Source organism: Hevea brasiliensis, chromosome 5 (genome assembly GCF_030052815.1).
Source record: "Hevea brasiliensis isolate MT/VB/25A 57/8 chromosome 5, ASM3005281v1, whole genome shotgun sequence".
Classification (NCBI taxonomy): domain Eukaryota; kingdom Viridiplantae; phylum Streptophyta; class Magnoliopsida; order Malpighiales; family Euphorbiaceae; genus Hevea; species Hevea brasiliensis.
In genome coordinates, this window is record NC_079497.1 from 11467105 (window position 1) to 11487075 (window position 19971).

General features: G+C 34.5%; 1 protein-coding gene across 2 annotated transcripts; it reads left to right on the forward strand.

Annotated features, from left to right (window-relative positions):
* Window positions 1-32: 32 nt before the first annotated feature.
* LOC110664475 (uncharacterized) lies at window positions 33-19673 on the forward strand. Of its 2 annotated transcripts, XM_021824187.2 has the most exons (8): window positions 33-467; window positions 733-824; window positions 1285-1435; window positions 17688-17815; window positions 17978-18136; window positions 18222-18407; window positions 19038-19244; window positions 19328-19673. In XM_021824187.2, the coding sequence occupies exons 1-8, from the start codon at window positions 200-202 to the stop codon at window positions 19346-19348; spliced, it is 1212 nt and encodes a 403-aa protein (XP_021679879.2). In that variant the 5' UTR covers window positions 33-199; the 3' UTR covers window positions 19349-19673. The 2 variants fall into 2 exon arrangements, with proteins under 2 accessions (XP_021679879.2, XP_058002973.1); XM_058146990.1 differs by lacking the exon at window positions 19328-19673 and having other exon boundaries at window positions 48-467; window positions 19038-19250.
* The last annotated feature ends 298 nt before the right edge of the window (window positions 19674-19971 follow it).

Here is a 19971-nt window from a genome sequence, read left to right on the forward strand (position 1 = left end):
AACTCTTATTGTTTTTATATTCATGAACGGAAATACTTTTTCTTTCTTGAACATTCATCGGAGCCGGAGTCCAAGCGGTCCTTATCTCTGCAGTTACTTTGAGTTTGTTTGACGTATGACTGCACTGGTGGTTAGTTGGTTAGTTGATTATTGCCGTTTGGAGTAATTGGGAAAGGACGCGAAGGGCACATAGCATAGCATGATGGGGTGGAAGGCAGCAGGTCTCGGTGTTCTTGGAGTCTTACCAGTATTGATAATGGTTATCGTGATCAACGTCGCTGAAGGTGAGCGCTTGAACAAGACTTCTTCATCTGGTGGGCTATTTTGGTCAACTGCAAAAGAAGAGTCTGATCTCATGCTCAAGGCTGAACCCGACGAAGATTCCTCCGCTGCTTCGGTCGTCAATGATCACGACGAAGTTGATGGTGGCTTCTCTTCTCTCGATGGGATGTTACAGTGGGCCATTGGTTTGTATTTAACTATACAATCTTCCACTCCCTTCTCCACCAACCCCCAACACCACACCCCCCACACCCACACACCCCCCCACCCCCCCACAACCAACCAAACCCTTTTGGTTCTTATTAACATTTTGAAAGTGGAAACGTTAGTTTGAAATTAATGCTCCTAGTTTTCTTGTATGGTGTCTGAATTGGGTATTTTTATCGGTTTCTTAGGCTTTTAGTCTTACATTAATTGACACTTGCTTCATCTATACTTCTAATGTATCAGGTCATTCCGATCCGGAGAAACTAAAGGAAACTGCACAAGATGTCCAGCGTCTGTCTCCTAGCGAGTTGAAGAAGCGTCAAATGGAAATTAAGGTAGTTTTCAATTGTGGTCTTCAAATTTTGCTTTTGATCTTAAAGTTGTGTTCATAAAAGCAGCAGACATTTTTATCACTTTGCCTGAGAGGTTGAAGCTATATGTTGTATATAGCTTAATGAAATTTTCTATATGTTGTATATAGCTTAATGAAATTTCTCACTTCTTAAGGAAACTATCTCACCCTCTTGATGGTTTTTTTTGGGATACATAAGAGAAAATTCTGGGGATATTCAATTTTCGTTTTACACATACTATTACTTTAGAGATAGATAAGTTGAAAATGCTGCTGCTAGAAAATGTGCGATCATTAAGTGCACCATCTGTGAATCATTTGAAGCTTGCAATATATGTGTACACATCTGGTCATTCCACGCCCTAGCATATGGCAAGTTCTTGTATTTTAAAATTTTTTTTTTTTTTTCCTTTTGCTGAAGAAAATTGTTCTGAGTGACACAGGAACTGATGGAAAAGATGAAAATGCCATCCGATTCCCAGTTGATGCAGATTGCATTAGACGACTTAAATAACTCTTCTTTATCTTTGGAAGATCACCACCGTGCATTGCAGGAGCTTCTAATTCTTGTTGAGCCAATCGATAATGCAAATGGTATGTGTGAGTTTTGGTATTCTAATTGGCTTACCATGACATGAGACATGAGACTTGCTTTTTTTTTTTTTTTTTTGCCACGCCATGAGTAGTAGCTGGTATATCAAAACGTAGATAAGGAGTTTGCAATGCTCTATGCCATTGTTGTGTGCATTTGCATATTTTAAGAATTTCATGCTTTATCAAATGGAGGTTAAAAGTGCATTCTTAAATGGATATATTGATGAAGAAGTTTATGTGGCTCAACCTCCTGGTTTTGAAGACCCTCATTTTTTCAAATCATGTTTACATTCTTACTAAAACTCTCTATGGTTTAAAGCAAGCTCCTAGAGCATGGTATGAGAGACTTAGTAAATTTTTGCTTCAAAATGATTTTAAAAGAGGAAAAATGGATACTATTCTTTTAATTAAGAAACTAGGAAAAGACATGTTTATTGTGCAAATCTATGTAGATATTATTTTTGGTGCTACTAACTATTCTCTTTGTAGAAAATTTTCAAATATGATGAAAAGTGAATTTGAAATGAGTATGATGGGTGAACTTACTTTCTTACTTGGATTGCAAATTAAACAAATGAGAGATTAAATTTTTATAAATCAGTCCAAGTACATAAAGGATATGCTAAAGAAGTTCAAAATGGAAGATATGAAAATTATCGGAACTCCCATGAGCTCAACAATTAAATTGGAGCGAGATGAAAAAGGTAAAGAGGTAGATAACAAACTTTATAGAGGTATGATTGGTTCTTTACTCTACTTGACAGCATCTAGACCAGATATTCATTTCAGTGTATGTTTATGTGCAAGATTTCAATCATGTCCAAAAGAATCTCATCTTGTTGCAGTTAAGAGAATTTTTAAGTATCTCATTGGCACTCACAACATTGGCTTATGGTATTCAAAATGTGAATCATTTGATCTTATTGGTTATAGTGATTCAGATTTTGCTGGTAGTAGGCTGGACAGAAAAAGCACTTCTGGAACTTGTCAATTTCTAGGTCATGCATTAGTTTCATTGTACAGTAAAAAGCAAACTTCTGTTGCACTTTCTACTGCAGAAGCTGAATATATTGTAGCTGGAAGTTGTGTTGCACAGATTTTGTGGATGAAACAACAGCTTGAAGATTTTGAAATTAAATTTGATCATATTCCCATAAGATCTGACAATACTAGTGCTATAAACCTATAAAAAAATCCTGTTCAACACTCTAGAAGCAAGCATATTGAAATTAGACATCATTTTATTAGAGATCATGTTCAAAATGGTGATATTCAAATTGAATTTGTCCCTTCAGAAAAACAGCTTGCTAATATTTTTTCAAAGCCACTTAATGAGGAAATTTTCTGCAAAATAAGAAGAGAATTTGGTATGATTGATGCTCTTGATTAAGTTTTAATGCATTCTCATGTTTTTATATGAAAATGAAGTGATATATGTTGGCTTGTAGTGTTAAAAATGCATTCTGATATTTCTGGTGCAATTTGAAAAATTCTGGGTCTTATCAGATATGAACAGTATTCTGCAGAATTTGATCACAGTGGCATACTAATCTGTTTGCTAATTTTCGTGATTGCTAACTGCTTTACCACTGCTCCTACTTTTTTGTTGGCAAACTGGAAGTCAGGTTTGATTGTACTAAAACTCTAAAAGTATTCTTATTTTCAAGCGCCTATTCTGCATGTTTAAAGCCCATATTACTTAATTACCCCTCTATTTAGAGCATTGCATCTTTATGTGATTTAAGGGCAAAATGGACTTTTGACACATTTAATTAGCGCGGGATTCAAATTTTTTTTGGAACCATCAATCTTTTCTCTGCAACTCCACTGATACACGGTACCCATTCTCTGCAAATGTCTCCAATTGTGTCTTTTCAGTTTTAAAATTCAAAACTCCTTCTTCTTTCCGTCGCATCACCTACCAAAACCCGAACAGATGTATTTTCTCTCCATTTGCAAACCCATTTCATTCGCAACCTTTCAAACCATTTTCTCCCTTCATCGTTCTTAAATATTTCCGAAACCCATTGGCTGTGAATCGATTAAATCGATTGTTTCAAGATAGAAAATCCCCAAAATTTTTCATTTCCGTTATTTGTCTAAATCTGCCGAAAGAAACCATTTCTTGTTGGATTAGTTTTTGGTTTTTGACGCGCTTGATAACGATTCGCACTCTCTGTCTCTGCAAATCTCAGGTATCAAATATGAAACTTGAATGGAATCGTGGTTTACATTTTGTTTGTGCTTGTTTTGTTTGTTTTGATTTCGCAATGTGCTGCTGATTTTTTTTTTGGCATTAACATTTCGTAAAAATGTGGTATATAACAAAATCATGAATCGGTTGCCATGGATTCTCAAAAACCCGAATATCTCTTGCTGTCTGTTCTATTTTTATGACATTGTGCTAAGTTGTGCTAGAAATATATTGATGTGCTTCGAATAGTTATATATATTAACTGCTCACATCATTAAATTTGTGAACCCAGTTTTCACTGTCCTTGCGGCCTAATTTGCTTCTGAGTTGGTTATGACGCGAGAAAAAGGAAAAGGCAAAGCAAAAATCCCCACATATTCATCGTCTTCAGACTCCACTGACGCAAGTGTTCCTGCGTCTCCTCCTCCACAAAAAGACGCTCCTCTGGTAATAGGAAAATCAAAAGAAACACCCAAGAAAAGAATCAGTGAGCCTGTCCAAGAAAAAGGAACCAAAAAGAAAAAGACTTCAAAAGCTCCAGTTATACATATGGAAAGGGCCATTCATGAACCCAGGTATATCCACTGGCCTGCTTTTACTGAAGTTTCTGTTCCTTTACAATTCTTGTTTGAATATCAAAAATGGGACAAATTGTGCTCTGACACTGAAGGAGTATATGTGGATTTAGTTCAAGAATTCTATAAGAATTTAAGGGTTGATGATTCTGATAGAGATGAATCTTTTAAGGTGAAAATGAAAGGGAAAGTCTATGAAGTGACTGTTGATAGATTAGCCAAAGCCCTAGGAATCCCAAACAGTGGGAATAAAATTTGTTCTCACAAAGATGTTTTTGCTGTTGGTGGATTTAACAAAAGAGATTTTGAGGTTGAAGTATTTAAAAGGGAAGTAAAGGATAAAACTAGCATTACCCATGCTCATCAACACATCAAAATTCTTCATAGTTTTATCATCTATGTGTTGAACCCTAGAACTGGCAGTCCAAACTATTTAAGTACCCTTGATCTCTGCATAATTTGGCATATTGTGAATCAGATTGAATTTAATCTTGCCTACTTTATGCTGAAGCAAATAATGAAATGGAAACCACCTTACAAGCTACCCTATGTCCATTTTTTTAATGGTCTGTTTAGAGACTTTGGGATCCCTCTGAAAACCGAGAAACTTATGATAAATATGATCCCAATCACAAGTCTGCAAAAAGATGATGATGGTAGAAAACTTAGATTCGAACAAGGTGCTAGTTCCAAGGAAAGTGCAAGCGGTACTGTTAATGTTGAAGGAATTTTGGAAGAAATGAACAACTTGAGGGAATTTGTTGAAATTGAATTTGGAGAGCTACAGAAATTTAGAGGTTTTCAAACTGTTCTTATGAATGCTCTTGATTCTTGATGTCCCAAAATATGTCCAAGAGGGGGGTGAATTGGACTTTAAAAAACAATTTTCGGTTCTTGCTCAAAACCTTTGAAAATTGCAGCTAGGTTCAAAGACAAGGCAAGGGTTATGCAAACAGTATGCTGATCTAACAACATATCAATCATAAAGTTAAAATGCATAAATGTAAAGAGCAAGGGTTGAGAAAATGAACACTGAAATTTTTATAGTGGTTCGGCTTCAACTAGTATAGTATACTGATCTAACAAATTATATCAGCATTCAGCAGAGATATCAGTAATCTGGATAAGTTTTTAACACAAAGAACTGCGGCATACTAGATATACTAACGAATATATCGGATATCGCAGATTTAACGATGGCTATTTTCTCAGATAGCAAGAAGATTAACGATAAATGATATCAACTTTCATGTCAACAAAAACATATCAATCATAAAGTTAAAATGCATAAATGTAAAGAGCAAGGGTTGAGAAAATGAACACTTAAATTTTTATAGTGGTTCGGCTTCAACTAGCCTACATCTACTCTCTCAAAGTTCTCACTTTGAGTCTTCACTTCACTATTCTTCTCTTTTAAAGGCAAGAGACAAAAAGCCCTTTACAAATCTTCTCACCAAAGCTTTTACAAGTAGCTTTACACTTCTACCAAGTGTTATCCCAAACACTTTTCACAACCAAGCTTCACTAGGTGCTTGAATGACCTCTCATAAATGATAATAATGTGTTTAAAACTCACTCTCACTCAATACAACAGAATCTATAAAGAAGAGTTGAGTAAATAAGCCAATGATGAGCAATAAAAACACTTTGAGCACTTTAAATGAAAGCTTTTATGATTTTGAACAGTGGAGAGACTTTCATTAAGTGCAAAATGGCCAAAGGTAGGTGTATTTATAGCTTTGGAACGTTTTTTTACTGTTGGAGAACTCATTTGAACGTTACAGATACGAATTTCAAGAAAATAGCCATTATTTTGTCGTTTTCTGCGATGTTGTGCAGAGTTGAGACAGTTAACTTACTTGAGAAAATAGCAAACCAGTTAGCATACTAAAATAAGTAGCAAACCAGTTAGCATACCAGGAAAACTTTTCTGCATAACTTTCAAAGCTATAAAACTTTATACCAAATCATAGTCAAATACTTTTAGGCCAATAGTGAAATTTAAAAGAAAAATCTTTTGAGGAATTGAAAATAAGCATCATTGACTTTTACTCAATTCTTTTCACAAGTAATCCTAAAAATAAAACTTAACTTCTATACTATATGTACCTTCAATTCTGATTTTCAATGCAGCCTTAGAAGGTAACATTTTCTTCTTTTATCTCCTTTGATTCGTCCTGTGTTATCCTTAGAATGTCATCCTTTTTTTAGAAGCACGAATCGATCATGAAATCCTTGTGTCTTTTTCTTTGAGATGCACAACACTTAAAACAATGTTAGTTTGATTCTAGTTGAATTTTGATATCATCAAAATCTATGCTCCTTTGAGCTTGTGGGGTCAACAATCTCCCCCTTTTTGATGATGACAAAACTCAATTGAATCACCATGTAAATATTAATAAGTGTGAGTATGTGTATGAATGTATATGTGAGAATAACTCCCCCTATGTATGTGCTTATATCAAAAATTAATCACAAATAACTCCCCCTTAATAATTTCAATGAAATATTCATAAGCATTTTCTTAAGGAGTCAAGTGTGACTAAAGATACTAACTAAATATGCACAATATGCACACTAATCACAAACTGTATATCATTCACAAGTTATATCAACAATATGCACACTATAAAGTTATATCAACAATATACTATTCACAAACTATATCAACCACAAGTAATCACAAGCTATATCAACCACAAGTTATATCATCAAGATTACTCATTCATTTTCTCCCCCTTTTTGTCAGCATCAAAAAAAAATAATGGGAGAAATCATGCACATGTGCATAAATCAAAATCCAGTTTAAGTGCAGTAAATAAACAGTTAAACAGTAACTGATATAGCAAACTAATGTAAAGTTCAGAAAAACCAAAAGTAGCAAACTAAGTAGCAAATTAAGAGACAGACTGTTAGACAAAATGTAATCATCAAATATGCAGAATGGTTGTTTAGCCTTTTAGCCTAGAGCTTCTTCTGATTGGTTTTGGAGCAGCCATCTTCAACTTTTTCGGCTTGACAGGTTTATCACTTAAGGTTTGAAGAATTGCAGCAGCCATTTCAGTTCCTGGTGTCAAGGGAATAATGGGGCCAGCTGCTAACTCAGTTGCAGCAGTAGTATCAGATTCTGCTGTCAATTTTTTACCAGTTTTAGCCTTTTTGTCAGATGGTTTACCAGTTTCCTCTTTTTGCTTCCTTCTTTGTTCCTTTTTAGCTGTTTTTGCCTTGTCTTTTGCAGGAGCAGGAGTCTGTGGTTCTGCCTCAGATTCTGAGTCACTCATATCCGTCCCACTTCCTTCTTTGCTGCCTCCATTACCATTTCCATCATCAGAATCATCTTTATCTTTTTCAGTTTCCTCTTCTTCCTTTTCTTCCTCTTTCTCCTCTTCTTCTTCTGTTTCTTCTTCTTCCTCTTCTGTTTCTTGTTCTTCCTCTTCTTCTTTCTCTTGTTCTTTTTCTTTTTCTTTCTCTTTTTGAGGAACAGAACCAGTAGCAGCCTTACTGGTTTCCCCAGCTTCAGTACTTGAAATACCCAGATGAACTTTAATTTTAAACAATTCTTCCACAATTTTATACATTAACATCAAAGTGCCATCAACTTTAGAATCAAGAGCATTCATAAGAACAGTTTGAAAACCTCTAAATTTCTGTAGCTCTCCAAATTCAATTTCAACAAATTCCCTCAAGTTGTTCATTTCTTCCAAAATTCCTTCAACATTAACAGTACCGCTTACACTTTCCTTGAAACTAGCACCTTGTTCGAATCTAAGTTTTCTACCATCTTCATCTTTTTGCAGACTTGTAATTGGGATCATATTTGTCCTAAGTTTCTCGGTTTTCAGAGGGATCCCAAAGTCTCTAAACAGACCATTAAGAAGATGGGCATAGGATAGCTTGTAAGGTGGTTTCCATTTCATGATTTGCTTCAGCATAAAGTAGGCAAGATTAAATTCAATCTGATTCACAATATGCCAAATTATGCAGAGATCAAGAGTACTTAAATAGTTTGGACTGCCAGTTCTAGGGTTCAACACATAGATGATAAAACTATGAAGAATTTTGATGTGTTGATGAGCATGGGTAATGCTAGTTTTATCCTTTACTTCCCTTTTAAATACTTCAACCTCAAAATCTCTTTTGTTAAATCCACCAACAGCAAAAACATCTTTGTGAGAACAAATTTTATTCCCACTGTTTGGGATTCCTAGGGCTTTGGCTAATCTATCAACAGTCACTTCATAGACTTTCCCTTTCATTTTCACCTTAAAAGATTCATCTCTATCAGAATCATCAACCCTTAAATTCTTATAGAATTCTTGAACTAAATCCACATATACTCCTTCAGTGTCAGAGCACAATTTGTCCCATTTTTGATATTCAAACAAGGATTGTAAAGGAACAGAAACTTCAGTAAAAGCAGGCCAGTGGATATACCTGGGTTCATGAATGCCCTTTCCATATGTATAACTGGAGCTTTTGAAGTCTTTTTCTTTTTGGTTCCTTTTTCTTAGACAGGTTCACTGGTTCTTTTCTTGGGTGTTTCTTTTGATTTTCCTATTACCAGAGGAGCGTCTTTTTGTGGAGGAGGAGACGCAGGAACACTTGCGTCAGTGGAGTTTGAAGACGATGAATATGTGGGGATTTTTGCTTTGCCTTTTCCTTTTTCTCGTGCCATAACCAACTCAGAAGCAAATTAGGCCGCAAGGACAGTGAAAACTGGGTTCACAAATTTAATGATGTGAGCAGTTAATATATATAACTATTCGAAGCACATCAATATATTTCTAGCACAACTTAGCACAATGTCATAAAAATAGAACAGACAGCAAGAGATATTCGGGTTTTTGAGAATCCATGGCAACCGATTCATGATTTTGTTATATACCACATTTTTACGAAATGTTAATGCCAAAAAAAAATCAGCAGCACATTGCGAAATCAAAACAAGCACAAACAAAATGTAAACCACGATTCCATTCAAGTTTCATATTTGATACCTGAGATTTGCAGAGACAGAGAGTGCGAATCGTTATCAAGCGCGTCAAAAACCAAAAACTAATCCAACAAGAAATGGTTTCTTTCGGCAGATTTAGACAAATAACGGAAATGAAAAATTTTGGGGATTTTCTATCTTGAAACAATCGATTTAATCGATTCACAGCCAATGGGTTTCGGAAATATTTAAGAACGATGAAGGGAGACAATGGTTTGAAAGGTTGTGAATGAAATGGGTTTGCAAATGGAGAGAAAATACATCTGTTCGGGTTTTGGTAGGTGATGCGACGGAAAGAAGAAGGAGTTTTGAATTTTAAAACTGAAAAGACACAATTGGAGACATTTGCAGAGAATGGGTACTGTGTATCAGTGGAGTTGCAGAGAAAAGATTGATGGTTCCAAAAAAAATTTGAGTCTCGCGCTAATTAAATGTGTTAAAAGTCCATTTTGCCCTTAAATCACATAAAGATGCAATGCTCTAAATAGAGGGGTAATTAAGTAATATGGGCTTTAAACATGCAGAATAGGAGCTCGAAAATAAGAATACTTTTAGAGTTTTAGTACAATCAAACCTGACTTCTAGTTTGCCAACGAAAAAGTAGGAGCAGTGGTAAAGCAGTTAGCAATCACGAAAATTAGCAAACAGATTAGTATGCCACTGTGATCAAATTCTGCAGAATACTGTTCATATCTGATAAGACCCAGAATTTTTCAAATTGCACCAGAAATATCAGAATGCATTTTTAACACTACAAACCAACATATATCACTTCATTTTCATATAGAAACATGAGAATACATTAAAACTTAATCAAGAGTATCAATCATACCAAGTTCTCTTCTTATTTTGCAGAAAATTTCCTCATTAAGTGACTTTGTAAAAATATCAGCAAGCTGTTTTTCTGAAGGGACAAATTCAATTTGAATATCACCATTTTGAACATGATCTCTAGTAAAATGATGTCTAATTTCAATATGCTTGCTTCTAGAGTGTTGAACATGATTTTTTTATAGGTTTATAGCACTAGTATTGTCAGATCTTATGGGAATATGATCAAATTTAATTTCAAAATCTTCAAGCTGTTGTTTCATCCACAAAATCTGTGCAACACAACTTTCAGCTGCAATATATTCAGCTTCTGCAGTAGAAAGTGCAACAGAAGTTTGCTTTTTACTGTGCCATGAAACTAATGCATGACCTAGAAATTGACAAGTTCCAGAAGTGCTTTTTCTGTCCAGCCTACTATCAGCAAAATCTGAATCACTATAACCAATAAGATCAATTGATTCACATTTTGGATACCATAAGCCAATATTGTGAGTGCCAATGAGATACTTAAAAATTCTCTTAACTGCAACAAGATGAGATTCTTTTGGACATGATTGAAATCTTGCACATAAACATACACTGAAATGAATATCTGGTCTAGATGCTGTCAAGTAGAGTAAAGAACCAATCATACCTCTATAAAGTTTGTTATCTACCTTTTTCATCTCGCTCCAATTTAATTGTTGAGCTCATGGGAGTTCCGATACTTTTCATATCTTCCATTTTGAACTTCTTTAGCATATCTTTTATGTACTTGGACTGATTTATAAAAATTTCATCTCTCATTTGTTTAATTTGCAATCCAAGGAAGAAAGTAAGTTCACCCACCATACTCATTTCAAATTCACTTTTCATCATATTTGAAAATTTTCTACAAAGATAATGGTTAGTAGCACCAAAAATAATATCATCTACATAGATTTGCACAATAAGCATGTCTTTTCCTAGTTTCTTAATTAAAAGAGTAGTATCCACTTTTCCTCTTTTAAAATCATTTTGAAGCAAAAATTTACTAAGTCTCTCATACCATGCTCTAGGAGCTTGCTTTAAACCATAGAGAGCTTTAGTAAGCTTGTAAACATGATTTGGAAAATGAGGGTCTTCAAAACCAGGAGGTTGAGCCACATAAACTTCTTCATCAATATATCCATTTAAGAATGCACTTTTAACATCCATTTGATAAAGTATGAAATTCTTAAAACATGCAAATGCACACAACATTCTAATAGCTTCAATTCTAGCAACAGGAGCAAAGGTTTCATCAATACCTTCCTCTTGGTTGTATCCTTGAGCTACTAGTCTAGCTTTATTTTTAATTACATGTCCTTTTTCATCCATCTTATTCCTAAATACCCATTTAGTTCCAATAACAGAATGCTTTTTAGGTTTAGGAACAAGTGTCCACACTTTGTTTCTTTCAAATTGATTTAATTCCTCTTGCATAGCGAAAAGCCAATTTTCATCATTTTGAGCATCATCATATGTTTTGGGTTCAAATTGAGAAACAAAAGCAACATTACCAAATTATCTTCTAAGTTGAGCTCTTGTCATCATTCTTTGTGATGGACTATCAAGAATGTCATCTTTGGAATGATTTCTATGGTACTTCCATTCTTGTGGAATATCTTGATGTTGAGGTTCCTCAATTTGTAGTTCTTCCACATTTGGTTGGGAGTCTTCTTGAATTTCAACATTTGTGGAGCAAGGAAGTTCTTCTTCTTTGTCATTTTAATCATCCTCCACTAGTTCTTTTGAATCAAGCTTATCTTTATTTGAATTCTTTGAATTTAGAATCTGCTCAATTTCATCATTACAAGAATCTTTCCTTTGTAAGGAAGTGTTAGCATCATCAAAAAGTATATGCATTAATTCTTCCATGGTCAATGTTTTTCTATTGAAAATCCTATATGCTTTGCTATTTGTTGAATAGCCTAGAAATATTCCTTCACAAGATTTAGCATCAAATTTCTTGAGATTGCTGTCTTTGTTATTCAAAATGTAACATTTGCAACCAAAGACATGAAAATATGCAATATTGGGTTTTCTTCCTTTCCATAGTTCATAAGGAGTTTTCTTTATAATAGCTCTAATGGAAACTCTGTTCAAAATATAGCATGCTGTATTTACAGCTTCTGCCCAGAAATATTTTGGTAAACTGTTTTCATTCAGCATTGTTCTTGCCATTTCTTGCAAAGATCTATTTTTCCTTTCAACAACTCCATTTTGTTGTGGAGTTCTAGGAGCTGAAAATGTATGATAAATACCATTTTGAGAGCAGAAATTTTTAAATAAATTATTTTCAAATTCTTTTCCATTATCACTCCTCAAAGATGTAATGCAATATCCTTTTTCATTTTGAGTTCTTTTGCAAAAAGCTTCAAATATATCAAAGGTTTCATCTTTATGAGCAAGAAAGAAAGTCCATGTGAATCTTGAAAAATCATCAACAATTACAAATGTATATGCCTTGCCTCCTAGACTTCTAGGTGTGATTGGGCCAAAAAGATCAAGATGTAATAATTCCAATGGTGTAGACGTCGTTACAACATTTTTTGATTTAAAAGATGATTTTGTATGCTTACCAAGTGCACAAGCTTTGCATTGAAATTCTTTTTCAAATCTTAGCTTTGGAAGTCCTCTAACAAGGTTCCTTCTAGAGAGTTTAGCAAGTGTACTCATGCTAGCCTGTCCTAATTTTCTATGCCATAACCATGCATTATCATCTGAAGTCATAAAGCATGTTTCACAATTTTCTTCAAGACTTGTTAAATCAAGTAGGTAAATATTATCTATTCTAGCACCAGCAAACATAACATTGTTTCCATGAATCTCACAATGTGTAAAAGTAAAAATGACTTTAAAACCATTATCACAAAGTTGACTAACACTTAAAAGATTGTACTTTAATCCTTGAACTAATGCAACATTCTCAATGCAAGAATATTTACCAATAGTTCCACATCCAATAATTTTAGCTTTACTTTTATCACCAAATTTGACATAACCTTCTTCTTTCAAAGTAAGAGAGGAAAACTTGCCTTTATTTCCTGTCATGTGCCTAGAGCAGCCACTATCAATGTACCAATGTTCTGTTTCCAGCATACTCCTTAGGCAGACCTGAAATCAGTTAACTGTTCTTAGGTACCCAAGCAACTTTGGGTCCTTGAGTGTTAGTAACATTAGGTAGGGTTCCTTTAGGCACCCATACTTTCTTTGCCTTAAAGGTTCCTTTCCTAATAGGACAAGTATTAATCATATGACATTTATGATTACAATAAAAGCATGTAATACTTGGTTGAGAAAAGGAAGTAGCTTTAACAAAAAATTGTTTGTATTTTTCATACTTCATAAATCCATCATAACCAATTCCAGATTTTTCATTTGTGGATCTTTGATTCCCAAGAAGTATATCAAGTGTTTCTTTTCCTTTTGTAAATTTAGTTAAATCTCTTGTCAAAGACTCAACTTTTGCCTCAAGAATTCTGTTTTTCTCAAGAAGTTGTTCACACACTTCTTTTGATCTTTGAAGCTCATCATTAACTTTCTTAAATAATTTCATTTGAGATTTGTAAAATTCATTTTCCTTTGAAGCTATACTCAAGGAAATATTTTCTGATTTTAAAGCACTATTTTCATGAAAATAAATTTTGCATTTCTTTTTAAAAGTTCTATATTTATCATATGTCTTCACAAATGCAAGTTCTAATTCATCAACATTAGAAAGTTCAAGATTTACCTCATTTTCACTATCTTCAATGTGTGAGCTTTCACATTTTTCTTCAATTGCCATCATACAAGTGTTTGCAGCTTCTTTGTCACTTGTTTCATCATTTGATGAAGAGTCACTATCACTCCAAGTTGCTGCCATTGCCTTTTTGCTTTTATCCTTTCTAAACTTGTTTTTCTTCTTCAATGTAGGACACTTTGGCTTAATGTGGCCTGGTTTGTTACACTCATAACAAACTATTTCACTTGAATGATTTGGAGTCTTTGGAGCATATTTCTTTGTGAACTTCTTGTATTTGCTTCCACCTTTTCTAAATGCTCTTTTGAATCTTTTGACTATCATAGCCATATCTTCATCATCATCACTTGAAGCACTTGAAGCACTTGAATCATCACTTGAACTAGCTTTAAAAGCAACATTTTTCTTTTTCTCATCTACCTTTTCGGATATGAAGGCTATACCTTTCTTTTTCTTTTGATCACCTTCTTTCTCATCTTTCTTATAGATCATCTCATGTGCAATGAGAGAACCAATTAGCTCATCATAGGTGTATTTTCTGAAATCCTTGGTGTCTTGAATAACAGTAGTATTTGCTTCCCACGTCTTTGGAAGAGACCTCAGAATTTTCTTTACAAGTTCTTGTTCCTCAAATCTCTTTCCAAGAGCTTTAAGTAGATTGACAAGATCTCAGAACTGGTACTCATCTCAGCAATAGTTTCACCAGGTTTCATCTCAAACAACTCATAATCACGGATGAGGAGGTTTGCCTTTGACTCTTTCACCACATCAGTTCCTTCATATGTGACTTCTAGTTTGTCCCAAATTTCTTTTGCAGTTTGACATCCTGAAATACGATTATACTCATTAATATCAAGAGCACAATGAAGAATGTTAATAGCCTTGGCATTTGTAGAAATTTTCTTCCAATCATTATCATCAAATTCAACTTCAGCTTTAGGAATTTGTACAGTTCCTTCACTGGTTTTATAAGGAATATAAGGACCATCTTTAATTATTCTCTAAGCATCAATGTCAACAGATTGTATAAAGTTTCTCATTCTAGTTTTCCAAAAAGAATAATTTGTGCCATTAAAAAGTGGTGGTCTAGTGATGGAATAACCTTCAGCTAAGGGGGCAGGTATACCAGCAGAGTTTCTAGATGAAGTAGCCATGTTTAAGGATCACTCTAAGGGGTTTAATCCTCAAGCAAGAGAGACAAGCTCTGATACCAAATTGATGTCCCAAAATATGTCCAAGAGGGGGGTGAATTGGACTTTAAAAACAATTTTCGGTTCTTGCTCAAAACCTTTGAAAATTGCAGCTAGGTTCAACTCAATTGACTAATGAGAAATATGAATAATACAACTCTATTGACAAGTTGATTCAATGTTAGGCTATATGCAAACAGTATACTGATCTAACAAATTATATCAGCATTCAGCAGAGATATCAGTAATCTGGATAAATTTTTAACACAGTAACCAGAGCAGCATACCAGATATACTAACTGACAGCAGATCAAACAACAAGCAGATTATATCAGATATCAGCAGATTTAGCAGTAAACTGATTTTCTCAGATTGCAGCAAGATTAACAGCAAATGGCCTCAACTTTCATATCAGCAAAAACATATCAATCATAAAGTTAAAATGCATAAATGTAAAGAGCAAGGGTTGAGAAAATGAACACTGAAATTTTTATAGTGGTTCGGCTTCAACTAGCCTACATCCACTCTCTCAAAGATCCCACTTTGAGTCTTCACTTCACTATTCTTCTCTTTTAAAGGCAAGAGACAAAAAGCCCTTTACAAATCTTCTCACCAAAGCTTTTACAAGTAGCTTCACACTTCTACCAAGTGTTATCCCAAACACTTTTCACAACCAAGCTTCACTAGGTGCTTGAATGACCTCTCATAAATGATAATAATGTGTTTAAAACTCACTCTCACTCAATACAACAGAATCTATAAAGAAGAGTTGAGTAAATAAGCCAATGATGAGCAATAAAAACACTTTGAGCACTTTGAATGAAAGCTTTTATGATTTTGAACAGTGGAGAGACTTTCATTAAGTGCAAAATGGCCAAAGGTAGGTGTATTTATAGCTTTGGAATGTTTTTTACTGTTGGAGAACTCATTTGAACATTACAGATACGAATTTCAAGAAAATAGCCGTTATTTTGTCGTTTTCTGCGATGTTGTGCAGAGTTGAGACAGTTAGCATACTTGAGAAAATAGCAAACCAGTTAGCATACTAAAATAAGTAGCAAACCAGTTAGCATACCAGGAAAACTTTTCTGCATAACTTTCAAAGCTATAAAACTTTATACTGAATCATAGTCAAATACTTTTAGGCCAATAGTGAAATTTAAAAGAAAAATCTTTTGAGGAATTGAAAATAAGCATCATTGACTTTTACTCCTCAATTCTTTTCACAAGTAATCCTAAAAATAAAACTTAACTTCTATACTATATGTACCTTCAATTCTGATTTTCAATGCAGCCTTAGAAGGTAACATTTTCTTCTTTTATCTCCTTTGATTCGTCCTGTGTTATCCTTAGAATGTCATCCTTTCTTTAGAAGCACGAATCGATCATGAAATCCTTGTGTCTTTTTCTTTGAGATGCACAACACTTCAAACAATGTTAGTTTGATTCTAGTTGAGTTTTGATATCATCAAAATCTATGCTCCTTTGAGCTTGTGGGGTCAACATCTACCTTGTCCCCTCGTCACCTTTTATCAGTTAGCCCCTAGTTCATGATAATCATGGGCAGTCACTAACAGTACATAACTCGCTTATTCCTCCAATCGTATGCTTGTGAACGAGTAAAGCAATAGGATAGTTTGCATTTTCTAACATGTTTGTCCAGAGACACGTAGATGGTGTTGTTTTTTTTCCCCCTTTTTTGTTTCTTTTTCTTTGTGTTTTATTTTAGATTAGAATAAATTTCTGGATAAGCTGTTTTCATGGTGACTATCGCTGAAGTTTTATAATAGCTTTGAGTATTTAGGAGGACTTTTAGGTTATAACACTTAATTTACATGGGGTTTTACTGGAAGCCCTGATGTTTAGTCATATTTTGCTAAATTTAAAAAACATTGTAAGGTGCCAGCTAATGCTTCTGCATCTAGGACACTGCTGCCAATAATAATTCTCTTTGGACTCTTGGGTTACCTTGTCTCCCTTAATGTGGAGTTCACATCATTTATCCAAATTCCTTGGCAAAGATTTGCTCTGTGCAGCAGAATCTTTATGTTCACCTCCCGTTCTTTCTGCATCCTTGCATTTGACTAAAATTAAAAAATCGCATGGCTGTTGAATTTGTCCCATTAGTATATGGTACAGTTTAGTGGAGGCTTAGTCATGTTATTGTCATTCGAAATCTCTTTAGTTGGAGTATCACAGTAGCAGGACTTTTGGCATAGTTTTAGATCATATTCCTTTGAGTTTGTGAGTTCTTTGAGATTTGTGATGTGGTGGCATACATGGAACATGGGTTATTTACTTAGATGCTATGTCTTCAGCAAATTAGGAAACATCAGGAAAGTGAGAATACTGGGTTCCCCAAGCCCCGCAACATTTTACCCAACCCCCAACAAAAAGAAGTATTCGTGTGAGTAAGATTATTTTCATATTATTCTTGTCACTTGATCCCTTATTACCATTATATCATATCATAGTAATGAAGGCAACCCAGTAAGCATGATATTGAATCTCCCATTACTTTTTAACTATTTCTAAATTGTGAATGACGATATTTTTTGCATTGTGGAAAATGTAAAAGATCCATTGTAACTGTGACACTGCAACATCACAGAATTTTACCCCTTTCATTGTTTTTTTTTTATGTGGTGGGTGTTTGTCTGAGTTCTGAATTTGTTTTTTTGCTGCAATAGTAGGGGCTAACATTGCTGCTTTTGTGTATGCAAGATTTGACAAAACTCGGTGGCCTTCATGTATTAATACGAGAGCTTAATCACCCTGATTCAGATATAAGGAGAGTTTCTGCATGGGTTCTTGGGAAAGCAAGTCAAAATAATGCATTTGTCCAGAAACAGGCATAATTCCTTTGTCAACTTCTGGAATGCACTTTTGCTAGTTTCCAGTTGAAAAGTTCTTCCTTATGTTTTCATTTTCTTTTCTGTTATCAACAATAATACATGTTCCTTGTTGTATTTGCTTTGTGTCCTGGGCTAATTCATGATATTCAACGCTCTTAGGTCTTGGAACTTGGGGCACTCACTAAGCTAATGAAGATGGTAAAATCGACTTCCATAGAAGAATCCATAAAAGCATTATATGCTGTTTCAGCCTTGATCCGAAATAATGTAGGTGGTCAGGAATTGTTTTATGCAGAAGCTGGAGATAAGATGCTTCAGGTATCTATATCAGTAAATTGATGATGCTTTATTTATTGTGTTGACAATAACAACTGATGGCTCTTTTCTTAAACCTTCCTTTTAGGACATACTGAGCAACTCGAGCATTGATATCAGACTCCAGAAGAAAGCTGTTTTTCTGGTTGCTGATCTGGCTGAATGTCAACTAGAAAATGTAGGAAGAGCTGAGCTGCCTTTCTTCAGAAATCACTTCTTCCTAAAGTCTATAGTCGATCTAACAGCATCGACAGACCTTGATCTCCAAGAAAAGGCAAGTCTTCAGCATCTGTAGTGTTGCTGCCGCTGCTGTTGTTGAATTGTTATATTTGCATAATAAAACATGATTTAATTTGGAATGGATTTTTCTAAGCATGATTGAACCGGTTGCAGCTGTGCAATCTCAGCCATCCTTGGTGATTGGCAGCTGAGACTGCAGAGTTGTGACCAACATGACTGTTGATGGCAGTGCTTATTCTGAAACCTGGGGTTTATAGTGATGGACTTTGTTTGCCTGACTGAGCATGGTAGTGCTCCTTCAGAATTCTTTATTCATGTGTAACTCACATGTGTGCACACCATCACATCCACAGGATGGTGTCCAAGTGGCAGGTGAGGTGATGGGTTTAAGTAAGTCTCTATCCACGATGCTGGGGAGGTCAAGACTTTTTTCCAGCAATACTTGATAGCTGGCTTCTTTTGACTGCCTTTTGCGGGATTTGTTCAGTTGTGGCTCAACTGAACTTGATGGATCACCTCCCTTCACCTTATTTGCACACCCAAGAGAGTACAAGAGGGAGAGAGAAGCATGTGTGCACAATTTGCTCCATCATATGTGAAACCTCTGAATGTATAATTGATATCACAGCATTACTTTGTTTTAATATGTGGTGATTTATTTCAGGCCCTTGTTGCAATCAAGAATCTCCTGCGACTCAAAACAACTGAAGCTTTGGTTTTCAAGGACTTGTGTGGCTTGGATGATGCTTTGGAGAGAATGAGGCTGCAACTGCAAGATCTGTTGGTAGAAGAATATCATAGAGATTTTGCAATGGATACGGAAAGCCTCCGAAGAGAAGTGGAGCTGATTTTCCATAGCAAGCTTGGAAAGGTGTGAACTATAGCTCCCTGGATTCTGATTATAATTTAATTAACAATTATTTGACTAAAAGAATGACCAGACTTTTATTACAGGTGATGAGGGTTCCAACATGAGGAGACAAATCTGGCCTTAATTCTTATCATGCAATTTGTTAATGGCTGTCAATTTTAACATGATTTATCTATAGAAAAGAGCTAACTATACGTGAATCCTAGGGCTTTTTTTTTTTTTTTTTTGGCATGGTAAATGGCTGTGGCCTGTGAAGACTGTTGGTGTTGATAGATAGAGGAAGAAAGAAAAGTTCATGAAAGTGGAGCTTTTAAATGTTGCGCAGATGCTCGTACTTCATGGGATCTTAATAGAAAATGACGGAAGGAAAACTGCTTAATTTGCTTTTTATTTGTTAATGGATATTTTAAAGTTCTATACGTTCTTATACATTTTAAATCTTTAATGATTTTCTTAACTATTGATTAACGGAGAAAATGATAAATGGATTAAATAGTTTTATTAGATCAAATGTTAAGAACAATTAAATGTTAATAATTATGATATAATTTTATGAGACAAAGAAATTGTTGAAAAGTAATAAAAATGATTTTTTTTTCTTCTGTTATGATATAATTAGTATTAGAATTCTTATATTTTCAAAAATAGATAAAAGTCTTCTTAAATTTTGATTATGTTTTACATTTTAATCTTTTCGTTTATCTTTCTCGACTTTTATTATTAATAA

Excerpts from the sequence above, each read along its gene's own strand:
- LOC110664475 (XM_021824187.2), top strand. The coding sequence starts at position 200 with ATGATGGGGTGGAAGGCAGCAGGTCTCGGTGTTCTTGGAGTCTTACCA. Across the intron at positions 18,137-18,221 it reads CTGGAGATAAGATGCTTCAG|GACATACTGAGCAACTCGAG; the intron begins GTATCTATATCA and ends CCTTCCTTTTAG. Across the intron at positions 19,245-19,327 it reads TCCATAGCAAGCTTGGAAAG|GTGATGAGGGTTCCAACATG; the intron begins GTGTGAACTATA and ends CTTTTATTACAG.